The 15,518-nt window shown below is 50.7% G+C and overlaps 1 protein-coding gene across 2 annotated transcripts in view; it reads left to right on the plus strand.

Moving 5' to 3' along the window:
* TMOD1 (tropomodulin 1) overlaps positions 1-15,518 on the plus strand; it is an 85,162-nt gene that overhangs the window by 43,811 nt on the left and 25,833 nt on the right. For both annotated transcript variants that reach the window (XM_047700285.1, XM_047700286.1), the window contains exons 4-7: positions 2,995-3,114; positions 11,769-11,858; positions 12,784-12,914; positions 14,579-14,686. In XM_047700285.1, the coding sequence (XP_047556241.1) occupies positions 2,995-3,114; positions 11,769-11,858; positions 12,784-12,914; positions 14,579-14,686 (449 nt within the window). The remainder of the gene's footprint in view (positions 1-2,994; positions 3,115-11,768; positions 11,859-12,783; positions 12,915-14,578; positions 14,687-15,518) is intronic.

Genomic DNA, 15,518 nt, shown 5'->3' on the forward strand with positions numbered 1-15,518 from the left:
TTCCATATTGTGTGTGTGTGTGTGTGTGTGTGTGTGACATCTTCTTTATCCATTCTTCTGTTGATAGACATCTAGACTCTTTCCATGGTTTGGCTATTGTGGACATCGCTACTATGAACACTGGGGTACACGTGCCCCTTCGGATCACTACATTTGTATCTTTAGGGTAAATACCCACTAGGGTAATTGCTGGGTCATAGGGAAGCTCTATTTCCAACTTTTTGAGGAACCTCCATCCTGTTTTTCCAGAGTGGCTGCTTTTGAAGAAATATCTTTTAAGTTCTTGTCCATTTTTAAGTTGGGTTGTTTTTCTTTTCATTGTTAAGTTGTAAAAAATATTTTATACATATTCTGGATTCTGGACCGAATCAGATATGTGATTTCAGTATGTTGTCTTTTTACTTTCTCAATAATGTCCTTTGAGGGACAATGATGTTAAATTTGGATAAAATCCATTTGACCAATTTTTAAATTTTTGTTGTCATATCTAAGAATATGTTTCAGGGGCGCCTGGGTGGCTCAGCGGGTTAAAGCCTCTGCCTTCAGCTCAGGTCATGATCTCAGGGTCCTGGGATCGAGCCCCACATCAAGCTCTCTGCTCCATGGGGAGTCTGCTTCCTCCTCTCTCTGCCTGCCTCTCTGCCTACTTGTGATTTCTATCAAATAAATAAATTAAAAAAATTAAAAAAAAAAGAGTAAGAATATGTTGCAAAATCTAAAGTCATGAAGATCTTATGTGTAGATTATATGTTTTTCTTCTAAGGGTTTTATAGTTTTAACTATTATATTCAAGTTGATCCATTTTCAGTTCATTTTTTTGTATATGGTGTGAGATAGGGGTGCAACTTCATCCTTTGTGTATGGATGTCCAGGCCCAGCACTTCTTTTTTTTAAAAACATACATTTTATTTATTTATTTGTTTGTTTGTTTGTTTATTTTAGAGAGAGAGTGAGTGAGAGAGTTCAGTGGGGAGCAGCAGAGGGAGAGGCAGCAAGAATCTTACGCAGACTCCACACTGAGTGTGGAGCCTGACAAGGGACTTGATCTCATGACGCTGAGATCATGACCTGATCCAAAACCAAGAATCAGATGCTCAGCTGACTGAGCCACCCAGGCACCCCCAGTACTGCTTCTTGAAGAAACTATTCTTTCCCTCCTTGAATGGTCTTGGTACCCTTGTCAAAAATCAATTTTCCATGGACATGTGGGTTTATTTCTGGACTCTCTATCCTATCCCACTGTCAATATGTCTATCCTTGTCAGTGCCACACTGTTTAAATTTGTAGTAAGTTTTGACATTAGCAAGTCTGAGCCCTCCAGGTTTGTTCCCGTTAAGATTATTTTGCCTTTTGGGGGACCCCTTGTGCTTCCTTATTAATTTGAGAAATGGCTTTTCTATTTTTGCAAAAAAAAGAAGGGGGGGGACTTTGGAATTTTGGTAAAAGTTGCCTTGAATCTGGAGATTGCTTTGGGCAATATTGCCATCTGAATATTGTTTCCCAATCCACGAACTTGGGATATTTTTCTATTTATTTAGGTTTTCCTTAATTTCTTTTGGCAACGTTTTCTAGCATTCCTTGCACAAGTCCTCCAGCTCATTGGTTAAATTTATCCTTAAACATTTATTCCTCTGGATGCTACTGTAGGTGAAATGACCATTCTAATTTTCCTTTCAGGTTGCTGCCATTCAGAAACCCCCACCCGTTTGTGCACACGGAACTTGTTTTAATCTGTAACTCGCTCAGAGCAGCGTTTATCCTATCTGTCCTAACAGCGCATTGTCAAATCTTTAGGGGTTTCTGCATATTGCATTATGTCTGCTACAATCAGAGATAATGTTACTTCTTCCTTTCCAGTCTGGATGCCATTTTTTTTCTTGTCCATGTGCTCTGACTGGAACTTTCGGTGCACATTTAACAGCCACGGTGAAGGCAGATATCCTTGCCTTGCAGCTGGTCTTTGGGGCATGTTTCCTTCCTCTGTCCTGTAGACCAGCTCGTAGACCATCATCTCGGTGAGGCCTTCCCTGACCACCCGACCCGAAAAAAGCCAAGCTCGACTGGACCCCAGCCTGGAACTTCCTAGTCTTTTGCTCTGCTTTATTTTCCTCCACAATGCCTAATGCCATGTGATATCTTTGCATGATTGTTTACTGTCTGTCTGCTTTCACTAAATCGTGAATGGTTCAGTGCTCCCCCTCCCCTTGGCTGCTAGAAGGGTGCCTGGCACTTAGGAAGCACTTGGTAAATATCTAGTGCGATGAATGAATGAGTGAATGAACGAACGATGAACGAATGCAGTTTTCGTACATTGAATTACATTGTTTGTGCTCTTTTACAGACTTGCTTTTTCTTACTTTATGTCCTGCTTGTCCTTCTTCATAAGTGGACATCTCCATCATCCTTTATAATCAGTGTGAGAACACCATCGTGTAGACGTCCCGTAATTTCTTCAACAACCCTCTATCGGTGGCCAGTGCAGTGACCATCCTTGTGTGCTCTTTGCCCCCTCGTCCAGTCATGAGTCTGACACTTTAAAAATATAATGTCCCATGAGGCAAGGATACACTTTTGCTCCCTATTCTTTTAACAATCTGAGTGTATTTTGTTTAGAAATGTTTCTAAATTTTTCTCTCACATCCAAACCCTGGGTTAGGGTATCCCAGAGCCTGACATTTGATTAAAGTTTTCTTTTGGAGCTTTTACCTGCCTACAGGTTGTTTTCATTAGCAACGAGTGTTTTTAATAGCGAGCAGTCTATTTGGACCAAGATCGAAAGTGCTTCTTTGCAAATCTGAGAGGTGCTTTGTTGGAGATCTTTGGTTCTTGTTCCTTGGGGAAGTTCGGCATTGGGTTTCCAGAGGGAGAAGCCTGAAGGGAGCGAGTCTCAGCCCTGAGGGACCCACAGCGCTCTGGGACAGTCCTCCTAGGGCCATCAGCAGAGTTTGCCCCAGCAGAGTCGCCTGCCCTGTAACAGGCGCTCGTGTTTTGCAGGAAAGGTCTGGGTCCCCAAGCAGAAGCCAATGGATCCCGTGCTGGAAAGTGTGACCCTGGAGCCAGAGCTGGAGGAGGCTTTGGCAAACGCCTCAGATGCAGAACTCTGTGACATCGCAGGTAAGAGGCTTTCCCGAAGCTTCGCCATATCTTCCACAAGAGTTTGACCTGCCTTTGCAGGGACTCTTAGATGGTTTATTGCAACATGAACACACTTTCCATTTCTAAAAAGGACTTGAGGAGACAGAATAATATTCACTATATTATTATTCTCCAGAATATTAAGACAGAAACCCAGGATCAAAAAACAAAGTGAAGAAAAGAGAAATAAAACCACCCAAACCTGTCACTCCACGGAGTCAGCTGTGGTTGCCATGAGACCCCAGACCAGAGCAATGGGAAGCCTCCCAGGGAGGGCTAGCATAGGTCCTCCACCAGCCGCAGCACCAAATCCTGCCCAAGCCACCGGCGAAGAGCGAACAGAGGGGGACAGGCAGAGGGTGTGAAGGCCTGGAAGGGTTATGAAGGGCCCTTCCGAGGCTCAGAGATCAGGCTTTGAGGAGCTCGCCCCCTCATCACGGATTTGTACAACACTGTCCGTCGCAAAATGTGTTTCCATACAACCTTCACACTCAGCCCTTAATCTCCAGAAGGTGACCTGCGATTCAGAGCCCTTTGCCACACTTGTCTCCTTGTTATGGTGTAGTACCTGCCCTGTGTACCCTGAGTTCTGTTCCTGCCGAGGGTTGGACTCGGTCTGTAGCGAGCACCCCACACGCCCACCATGGTAATCCTTCGTGGCCTGGAGGGTGGGAAGGGGCCTTTTCATTCTGCAAACTTGGGAGCTACTAACCACCAGCCCAGATAACGACAGGAGTGTGGATGGGGTGAGAAGAGACTCAGGGCAAGTGGGAACGGGAGAGAAAGGATAGAGTCAGCTGTGATTGTCTGGCTGTGACACTGAGGTTGGGGGAGAAGTCAGGATGGTTCCAGATTTCTGGCTCCAGGGACTAAATGGATGGTGGTGCTATTAATGAAGGTGCGTATAGTAGTGTGCTTGGGCTGCCGTACACAATACCACAGGTTGGATGGCTTAAACAACAGAAACTTGTTCTCTCACAGTTCTGATAAGACTAGAAGTCCAAGATGTTGGTAGGTTTGTTTTTTTCTGAGCCCTCTCTCCTTGACTTGCAGGTAGCCACAGGTCACTGTGTCCCTCTGTGCGTGTGTCTCCCGGTGTGCCTTTGTGCATCCTAATATCTTCTTATGAAGACACCCGGCAGATTGGATCAGGGCCCACCTTAACAGCCTTCTCAGAACTTACCTCTTTCAAGACCTTATCTCCAAGTACAGTTGCAAATTCTGAAGTACTAGAGTTACAACTTCAACATGTGAATTTTGGAGGGACACATTTCAGCCCATAACAGTGGGAAACGAGCAGTTTTAGGGGAGGGACTGAGTTCTTTGTGGGATCTTTAAAGTTTGATGTGCCTGTGGGCCACCCTGGAGGGGACAGCTGGCCTTGAAAGTCTTCAGGAATGCAGAGAGATCTGTGGTGTCATTAACATTGTCAAGCTTCAGGCAGAAAGCGTGACACTCAGGTGGGTGCCTGGGGTTCTGGAGGCAAGTTCCCTGGCCAAGAGAGAACCTGTGAGAGATAGGGCATGGAAATGGGACAAAGCTAGTCGCAATGGGGGCCAGTAAGCCACACATGGCCCAGAAGACAAAACGATGTAAAGACAGACTAAACCTAACGCAAGAGCTTGGAAGACAGAATGAAGGCTCAGGGGTGGTGGGAGACCCGGAGCTGTGAGGCCACAGGGCTAGGGGACTTGGCTACCAAAGCTGTCTTCTGCCTGCTCACAGCCTCCGGCTTCTCGTGGGCGTTGTGCATGAGTCCTGGTGACATTCATGCTAGGGAGCGGGAAGGGGGTGGCCTCCCATCTGTAGTGGAACCATGAGGGGAGGGACAGTGAGAAGACACCATATGATGCGAGGTGGGCCTGATGGCCAACGCCAGGCTGCAGGGACCTGAGGAGTGTGTGATGGGATGAGCCAACATGCAGATTCTGAGTCCAAACCACCATTTTCCTCAGGAGGGAGAACATTTGGGTAAGGCCACAGGGCAGTGGTCTGCAGGGTGCCGGGGCTGAGAGAGAAAGGCCTTCATTTGGCTGTGGAGTACAGAAGCAGCGAGCCAAGAGCCACAAAAATCCTATTAGAGTCCTCCCAAGGCTCCCATATTTCCAGCAAACCATCTCCGTGGTTGGGGGCCCGCCTGACTTCCATTAACCCGGGCAGCTGGGGGCAGGCTGGCTGTCGCTTGGGTCCAGCCTCTCCACTCGGACTCACCCTGGGGCTGTTTTCATCCCGGCCCTCCTCCTCTGATCACCCTCCGTGATGTTACTGCCCTCATTAGGCAGCTCAGAGGGATTATCGGATGACTCCCCGGTCAGAACCGCCAGTTCCTGGGCCAAAATAGAAGTGCAATATCGCGCTACGTTTCTGGGCTGGTTTCTTGAAACTATTTCCCTTTATTTTTGTTGGCATGGCTAATCATTATTATCTGTTCATGAGACCGTACCCTTCCGTTGTCCGGAGAGGACAGGGGGAGCTGTAAGGCAACACCAGTATCAACTGGCTAACCTTGGGCGCTGGTCGCTGTGAATCAGTCATTTGAAGGGGTGGCAGGGGCTCCGGGGAAGGAGGGATGGAATATTTGCTGACCACCTCCTTATGGCCCAGGTGCCCTGGGAGTGGCTTCTAGAGCCTTGCCGCATTTCTTGACCCCAGCAATCCTAAGAAGTAAGGATCCCTGTTGTCCCCGTTTGATGGATGGAGAAGGAGGCAGTGACATTGACTGCTTTGCCTATGGGGCTTGAACACAGGCAGCTTCCCCAGAGGGCACACTTCTCCTCCAGAGAGCACCAGCCACCACCATGCAGATGAAGCCGTCCTCTGAGGGGACACAGAGGGTGGGCAAGAGGGGATTCACCCCCACACCCCATGGAGCCCAGTGGGGGGACGGTGGGGCCACATTAGGAAAGTCTCTGTATGTCACAGGAAGGCATTGACCCTTAAGGATCCATGGGGCCATGGGGACTGTTGGGAGAGGCCAGATGAAAGCAGAGGCTTAGGCAAAGGTGGTGGTGTTTGGAGGACGGAGGGATGGAGGAGGCTGGCCCCAGGTAAGGTCAAGGGCTAAGGTAGAGCTGGGGACTGTGTCTGACGTGCAGCTGTCCTAGCACTGGACCTGAGGCCAAGAGGCCAAGAGGCCACAGGAGGTAGAGGCGGGAGCTTGCGTGAGTGTCTGGTGTGGCAAGCCAGGGGTTCAGATCCCTTCTCAAGGATGGGGTTGCTGGAGCCATGAGTGTGGGTGACCCAGCAGAGAAAGGAAAGTTAAGGAGAAGAGGGCATATGGTCTGTGGGACATCTCTGGTGTTGGGGACATGGCTCCCAGGCAGAGCCTTCCATTGGCTTAATTTTGGTCCCTCATATTCACATACTCGGCCACCATTTATCCAGCGTCGTCCCACTGTGCGCCCGGCTCCAGGCGAGCCCTGGTAGAACAGCATGCAGGGACGGCTAGTCCTTGCCCTCTCAGAGCTGACGTTCAGCAAATACTTAGGCCAATAAGAAGTGACAGATGAGAGTGAGTGTCATCCTGAGAAAGGTCAGGGAGCAAGAAGGGGGCTGGGTTAGGTGCTGGCACCAGGGGACATGAAGGTAGAGGCTGAAGCTGAGCCCCAAGGAGGAAGAGCAGGGGTGAGCTGGGGGGGGGATGGGGGAGACATGTCCCAGGCTGGCACACAGCAGGAGCGAGGCTCTGAGCCCCTCTGCGCGGCTTGCTCGGCACGCAGGCGGCAGGCTTGACGTTCGGCGGTGACAGGAAGATGTAGAGAGACACCCAGCAGATGTGTCGTCCTGACTCGAGTGTGGCCTAGGGAAGGCAGAGCTGGGGACTCCCGTTTGTTCATTTGTTTTCGTGTCTGTGCACCATTTGTGCCTGCATTCATTCGCCCACGGAGTCCACGGGCATCATCAAGCTACTGTGTGCTCGGACGCATCAGATCCAGGCCCTGCCCTTGGGGGACCCAGGAGGTGAGGAGGAAGAGAGACCAGAAGCATATAAATTTCAATGTGAGAAGTGTGACTGCAGGGCAATGAGCAGAAGGGGCAAGCCCCTGACAGTGCTGAGTTCTTGGCTTGTGGCCTCGGCTTGTAATGCAGAGGCCACTGGGAGTCTGTGGCAAGCCCTTGGCATTATCAGTGCCCCCTCCCCCATCTGGAATGCGATCTTGACTCACCTTTAGGGAGGACCCTTCAGATGCGGCCAGACTCCAAAGGGAATCGGCCTGGAAGAGACTCTCCCTCCAGAAGGCCCAGTCCCCAGCCGCCCCCATGGGCAGTTGGTACCCCCAGCTCCTGTGATTCTCAGAGACAGTCTTGGCCGCCCACCCCGAGCTTCTGGGGTCTTCACACATCCTTGGGCACTGGTTTTCCTCACATTCTGCCAGGGTCAGGGTGTGGCTTATCTAGGAGTGGTTTGACGGCTCCCAAGTTCTGGGCCAAAGCTGGCTTCTCCCACCTGTTTCTGTGATGCAGGAAAACGCCTTCCCGCCGTCTGCCCGGGGCCGGCCAAGCAGTTGGCAGCTGGAGGGGCCCGGGATATGTGCTGTGATCTCTTTGCATCCTAAGTGGAATTACAAACCGAGTGAACCCTGCCAAGGCAGAAGAGGAAAGAGAACTCGATGTTCTTTTTCAGAGTTCAAAAATAGTCCTTTTTCAGTTTTGAGGAAGATCTGGTCTTAAAAAAAAAAAAAAGTCATGTTTCCCAGTGCTAAATTCAGCTGTGCCAATATCTACAAGGAATGAAGCGGCAGGCAATGGTGATGTGCTGTTTTCCTCCATCATTCACTTGTGGCGACATGAGTGTGCAAAACCAAACAAGGGGAGAGCCGTGATTAGGTGCCTGGGGCAGGCCAAAGGATTCGAGCCACCAAGCTCTGCTTTCTGCTCAGTAATGGAGATTTTGTGTGGTGCATGCCCCCTAGCCCCTGCCCCAAGTCCTTCCCCTCTCCTCTCTCCCTCCCTTCCTTGGGTCTTTCCCTCCCTTCCTCCCTTTCTTCCTTCCCTCACTTCCTTTCTTCCTTCCCTCCCTCTCCCTCCCTTCCTTCCTTCCTCAAACCCTAACTTCCTCTGAACTGCAAACTAGTTTCATTTCTTCTGAGAACTGCTATTGACACGTCTGGTGCCTTCCAGAATAGGCGTGTTATCTGTCCTTGGAATTCTGGCATGGAGGGGGCAGTTTAGAACTTTGGAACTGCTGATGACCTAGTTTGTGGAGGAGTGGATGGGAGGTCTCAGAAGCCAGGAGAGCCCTCACTGAGCAGGCTTTGACAAGCCATTTCCCTCTCGAGTCTGCTGGAAAACCAGAGAACCTGGCTGGGGGCTTGTTATAAAAATCAAATGGGATAAAAAGATGAGATGTTTTACATAACTAAGGAATCGTTGAACACTACATCAGAAACTAACGATGTACTGTATACTGGCTAACTGAACATAATTTTTTATAAAAGAGATAAGATGTTACGTGACTATTAGGTGCTATGTGAGGGTAAGAGATTGGCATTCAAACATACTCCCTTTTTTAGGTGACATGACTGAGGCCCAAAAAAGTGGAAATGTCCTGGACATTTTGGTGCCAAATTGGTGCCAAAACCCAGCCTGGAGCCCAGGTCTCTTCCTTCTGTCCCCAGCCACTTCCTTGTACCCTTCCTGCCCCCCTTTCTGGACCATTATAGGAAGCTGGCATGAAACACAAAGGGCATTTTCCATCCCCCACCTCTCTATACCTCTCAGCAAGACCAGCCAGCCATATGATGTCACATCTTTGCTCTGATTCTTAGCAACCTTTCCGAATTTTTTTTCCAAACTGGGGTCCCAGCTGCAGCCCAGAATCACCATAAGCCACCACCCGCCACCAGCCCATTTTGGGATGGGAAAGAGCCAGCTCCAAAAGGTGGCTCCCGGTGAGCCAACTCCCCACCTCCCCGGCTGCTGACTCAGACCTTGGCCCCCACTGCCCACGTAGAAGCAGCCTAAATTAAAGCCTAGAGAGCTCTAAAAAATGCAGATGCCTCTCCCTATAAGTACTCCGTGATGAACAGGAGAGTCTAATTTTAGCAGAGAAGATTCTTAGAATGTGAGAAACAGAAGGGCTTTGAGATCAGCTCATCCTGTGGTTCTCAGCCCCCACTGAGCATCAAAAATCATGCAAGGGGATTAAAAATATATCTGCAGAGATTCAGATCGGCTGGTCCAGGAGGAGCACCAATATTGTCTTGAAGCTTCGGGTTATTTGTATGTGCAGCTGGGGTAGAGAACCAAAGGGCTTGTTTTGCCCTTCCTCGCACAGAGGAGGCTAAAGTCCAGAGAGGGCAGGGGACATGCCCCAGGTCACACGGAATCAGGGGTAGAGTCGGGATTAACTCAGGTCTCCTGACTCCTCACCAAGGACTCTCACGTAGTCTCTCTCACTAGAAATCATGTCTAATGAAATGGCCAGGGGAATTAAAATGGATCAGCAAATATTTACTAAACACTATACTCTGGAGGAGAAGGGAGAGAGACTATTCTTCCCCAACCTCTGGAAGCCCAAAGTCCAATAGAGGAAGCACACATGCGTCCAGCTACCTCTAACGCTGTGTGGTCCATGCTAGGATATGGACGGCAGGTGCCGTGGGAGAACTAGAGAGGGAGAGAGAGGATTCCAGAAGCCTCCATGAGGGAAGAAGTGTTACTCCAAGTCTAAAGGATGGGAAGGTAGAGTTGCTGGGTCAAATACACATATACAGGATGCTCAGTTGGATCTGAATTTCAGATCAACAATGAATAATTTTTAATATAAGTAGATCCCAAATACGGAATGGGACATACTTATACTAAAATATTATTCGTTGCTTATCTGAAATTCCAACTTAACTAAGTATCCCGTATGTTCATTTGCTAAATCTAGCAACACTACTGGGGGCATTTTAGCAGCACACATGGCAGATGGAGGGAGACTCACCACCAGTAGAGGGGACAGTGTTGACAGAAGCGGGAGAATGTACTGAGCCGTGACCATTTGTATCACCGGAGCAGAAAGGGTGTGGGTGAGAGACAGGCCGTTGAAGCGGCTGGCCCATGGAGGGCTGGTGAAGCCAGGCTCCAGGGTCACAAGCTACCATCCTCCGACCTGGGTGGCTGCAAAGCCTCACGGTCCCCACATCCTTCCCTCCCTCTGTAGTCCATTCTGCACACACAGCCAGAGTGACACTCCCAGGACCCGAGTCAGGACATCTCGGTCCCTGCCGAGGTCTCCAGTGGCTTCTCAGCTGCTCCTGGGGAAAGACACACAAACCCCTTACCGCAACCTAGAAGACCCTGTGGGATCGAAATGTGCCTGTTTGAATTAAATCTACTCCAGAGTGATATTGTGAGGATTCGGTGTGGGGGTGGTGTCAGGCAGTTTCCCAGCTTGGCTGCCCCCTGAATCTACTTAGGGAGCCTTGAAAAAGGCAGAGGCTTGACTCCATCCCTAGAGATGGTGGTCTAATGGGTCTGGGGTAGGCCTGGGCTTCAGGTGTTTGAAAAGATGCCCCAGGGATTCCAATGTGCAGCTGAACTGAGAATCACTGACATTTACCATACTCTCTGGCCCTGAGCAAGCATGCAGTGAGTGGGGGGGTGGGGGAGGTCCACCATGCGTCTAGCTCAGCTCCGTCCACCTTCTGTTTCCCCTTCCTGCCCTAGGCTTCCACTCCCTGAGCTTGAGGGCTTTCCCACCCACCATTCCCTCTGCCTGTCCAGATGCCCCCACTCCTTTCTCTTGACTTGGCCGACACTACTCATCCCTCCTATCCCAAGTCCCTCCATTCAGTTCTCCCAGAACAACTGAACTTTTCCTCTACAACACGTATACTCTGTGCTTATGTTTTCAATTGTGCAGGTACCTGCCTAGCATCTCTCTCCCCCAACAGACTTTGCTGTTCCTTGCTGCCTCCCACACACAGCCCCACTCCCTCCCAGCCCCACCCCCATTCTTCTACCCCCTCTCGCGCCACCCCACCCAGAGCCAGGCATATGATGTGGGCACTCAATAAGTGTTGAACAAACGAATGGATGAAAGCCCAACTAAGCACAGGAGTGATGTGGTCAGATCTGCACTTCCAGAAGGATCTTTCTGGCTGCTCTGTAATGAATGCTGTTTGGGGGGAGGGTAGGAAGAGACCGGGGCCAGGACAGCAGTGATTACATGGCTGTGATAACACAGCTGCAGAATGGTAGGGCCTCAGCCAGCACAGAGGAGACAGAATGGGAGGTGGGACAGACGAGAGACAGTGTTAGGAGGGAGGGGACTTAGGGCATGCCATGCGACCGAGGGTCCACACTGAGGGGACAGGCAGGATGACAAGACAGAAGATGATTCAAAGGAAGGGGCAGTTGCTGGGAAGGACGAGTTCTCTTTGGCCAAGTTGGGCTGGAGGTACCCGTGGGACACTGGGAGACACCTAGGAATCTGAGGCCGGGGCTGGAAAAGTCTCCACTGGGTATAGAGATCTGAACGTCACATAAATAGAGACGAGAGCAAAAATCACATAAAATTTAAAACCATGCAAGTGTTTCTTGCCATTTCCATGAGCAAAAATGCCTGGGGTGTGGGACATCCGTGATCCGGAGGCTCTTCTGTGGGAGAGAGGAGAGTCACAGCGCTCCCCGTGTCCCCGCAGCTATCCTGGGCATGCACACGCTCATGAGCAACCAGCAGTACTACCAGGCCTTGGGCAGCAGCTCCATCGTGAACAAGGAGGGACTCAACAGTGAGTACACCGTCCTCATCCCCAGCTTTGCCCCCTCCCCCCTCCCTGAGCAAGGACGCCCCGGAAGTGAAGGCGTCCGAGGCTTCTTGCTTCCTCTGCCCACTCATGCTCTTTGGCTCATTGCAGACATTTTAAAATTTTGACATAGCCAAATCTATCCACCTTTTCCTTCACCTTCGCTGGGATTTGTGTCTTGCTTGTGCAGGACTTCTCCGTCCTCATGTAGCAAAAATGTCCTCCTGCAGTGTCTCCTGAGAGTGTTAGAGGTTCGCCTCTCGTATCCCACTTCTTACTCTGCCTGGGTCTGTGTTTGGGTGCGGTGTGAGAGGAGATCAAACGGTCACTTTTCATGCCTCTCCCACGGGGACAACACTGTTCTTTGCGAAATCCGTCCCTCCACCGCTGGCCTGGGACTCCGTCATGATCATGAATTTCTACACGTCCACACGTGCCTGTCTCCTGGGGCCTCTTTTGTTCCTCGACTCCCCTCGTCCTTTCCTGGGACCATACTGTATTGTTCTTCCTGCTCCCCTGCATCGTCCCTAGCTGGCCTTTTGACCCCCCAAATCAGTGAGGGTGCCAGAAGAATACTGACCCTCTCTCTGGAAGGCTTATACGTTTCTCTCACGTTCAGGCTTCATTTTATCCTCACAAGAGTCCACTGAGGTAGAGCAACTGTCTGACACCTTACAGAGGAGGACGTGGAGTGTCAGAGGGTTTCAGTCATTCACCCCGGGCATGTAGGACTCAAAGGCGGAGTCCAAGCAGGGCGCGGTCAGCGCGTCTCCCAGCCTCTGCTGACGCCCCCGAATGTGCGGCCTTTTCTTGGGGCTGAACTCTGCTGCTGCTTCCTTCCAGAGAATCCTGTGGAGGGAGAGGCTCCCTGTGTTCCTGTGAGCCACCTCTCTTCTGTCCGTCCCTCTAGGCGTGATCAAACCCACACAATACAAACCTGTGCCTGATGAAGAGCCAAATTCAACAGACGTAGAGGAAACCCTGGAGCGGATAAAGAACAATGACCCCAAACTTGAGGAGGTTAACCTCAACAACATCCGGGTAAAGGCCTTTTGATTTCCCTTCACCTGGGGAGGGTGGGAGGAGCCCATGTGTATGCCCAGGCTTGGCTGTATGGAGAGAACAGGGACCTGTTTGGGTTCTGGGTGCTTCCAGATCAGGAAGGGAACAAAACCTCTCAAAGGCCTGGGCGGTGTAAGCAAACACATCCTATGGCCCTGGTTTCTTCAGGCCCTGGTGTTCACCATAGGCCAACACACTTTCGATTCTGGAAACCTGCCTTGTTATTCGAAACACTGAGAGCTTCTCTGAGCTAAAATCATAAGTCAGACACCTGACTGCCAGGGATCCTAAGGCTAGAAAAAGTCTGCGCCCAGCAGGTGAATGGGGTCCCACAGCCCTGGGAGGGGCCGGCCCTGAACCATCCGCACGCCATCATCTGTGTGGTCAGCCTCGTTCTGCAGCCCTGGCAGGGAGCTGTCAGCCCCTGTGTTCAGCCTGACCAGATGTCGCCTGTGTGACCACCAAGGGCAGAGGAGGGTCCGATGGACAAGCTTCTGACCCTGGACGGGCTGCAGGAGGAATTCAGGAGCGGAACCAGCTGCCTGCCCACCTGCTTAGCCCGGACCCCAGGGGGATTAGTTCTGGGAGGGTATGGGGGTAAGATAAGAAGTGGGCCCCCCCGCCCCTGCTCCCCAGCTCCTCTTTCCTTTCTTCTCCTTTTTCTTTTAAGCGGCTGCCAGCCCCACAGCCTAATCTGATTAGAAACCTGCACCTGCAGTGTTCTCCTCCACCTGGTCTCCCCAGGCTCTGCTCCCACGGGGAGCTAACATGACACTCTGAAATGAGAGATCCTGCAAACACAGCCAGGTTTTCTCTCGGGTGCCTCCATTGTCTGCCATGTGCCCAGTGGGAGGCCCTGGCTCAGCTCAGCACTCTGTACCCTGGCAGTGAACCCTGGCTCAGAGCAGCACAGGGGTGTGGAACCTGGCCACGGCTGTGTGCCTTCACCGTAGGCCCATAGGCTCGTCCCTCTCCAGGCCTCAGTTTCCCTTCTGCATGTGAAAAATTTGGACCAGATCAGTGGTTTTCCCCTGAGAAGATTAAGAAATCTATGCCAAAGCCACCCCCCTGGGACTCTGAATTTATTGGTCTGGTCCACACCCATGCATCAGCAGTTTACAGAAGTTCCCCAGGAGCCTCTGCTGTGAGGTACAGCTGAGACCTGGTGGGACAGATGTCTCCTAGAGATCATCTAGGGCAGTGTCCAGCCCCCGACCCTGGTTTTCCAAAAACAGGCCTAGAGAGAGAGGAGACTTTGCCCAGTGTCAGACTGTCATAAGCATTGCCAGTTGTCCAGGCAGAGGCCAAGGCCCTGCCCACTCCCACACCCCAGTCCTGAGCCCCCGGCACAGCACTCCTCTGCATCCTTTGCCTTGATTTTTCCTTCTCTGGTCTCCACCTGCACAGAGAATTGTGGGTCCTCCCTGAAATTGTCAGGGACGGTTTTCTCAATCTGTTTACCTGAAAGTTCTCTCCAGATCTCAGCCTTTGGGGGCAAAGCAGGAACTCTTTGTCTATCCAGTGATCTGGTCAGAGACCTACTAGGAATCAGGCTGCATGTGTGAGAGGGTTACTGCCCCATCTGTCTTCCCAGCCTGACCCTGGTCGGGGCTGCTCCTCACCACCTGCCTCTCTCTCTGCAGAACATCCCCATTCCCACTCTCAAGGCCTATGCCGAAGCCCTGAAAGAGAACTCATATGTGAAGAAGTTCAGCATTGTGGGAACACGGAGCAATGACCCCGTGGCACATGTATGTACATTTCAGTTCCGCTGCATTGAAACTGGGGAGCTAGAAACAGAAGGATGGATGCTTGTGGCCCCAGGACTGGCTGAACCCCACTGAGGAAGAACCCTGTGTGGTACAATGAAAGGCAATGGGCCAGGAGCCAGGAGACGATGTGAACACAAGCGCCGTTATCCAGGCAACATCTGTACATTATGCTAGTTAACATCCACAGTCACCCCTGATCTCAGGGATGAAGGTCTCCCCACTTTGCTGACAAAGAACCTGGGGTGCAGGGAGTTCAGGCATTTCTCTTTGTCCAAAGTTGCACAGCAAGTGAGAAGTGGAGCTAAGATTTAGATGCAAGTCATGTTGGTTCTAAAGCAGATCTGTCCCCACTCAGCACACCGCATTGGAGAAGTACCTGCCCCTCCCTGGGCTTCAGTTCCTCTATATCCAAAATCATGGTCTTACTCAGTGGGTCCTGATGACCAATTTTATTTGTTTCTTTTTGCCCAAGTCATAAAGATATTGCTGATCAAATTAAATTGCATTTATTATAAAATAGCCAACAATTCTTTTTTTCTTTTCTGTTAAATATTCAAACATATTTATTGAGAGTCTGTCTGTGTCCAGAACCGAATTAGGCTCTAAGAATATAATGGTGACCGACAGTCATAGCTCCCACTTTTTTTTTTTTATTATTTTTTTATTTATTATTTACCTGAGAGAGAGAGAGAGAGCACAAGCAGGGAGAGCAGCAGGCAGAGGGAGAGGGAAAATCAGGCTCTCTGCTGGGCAGGGAACCCAACATGGGAGTCGATCCCTGGACCCTGAGATAATGACTTGAGCCAAAGGC

This window comes from Lutra lutra, chromosome 13 (assembly GCF_902655055.1).
Source record: "Lutra lutra chromosome 13, mLutLut1.2, whole genome shotgun sequence".
Classification (NCBI taxonomy): Eukaryota; Metazoa; Chordata; class Mammalia; order Carnivora; family Mustelidae; genus Lutra; species Lutra lutra.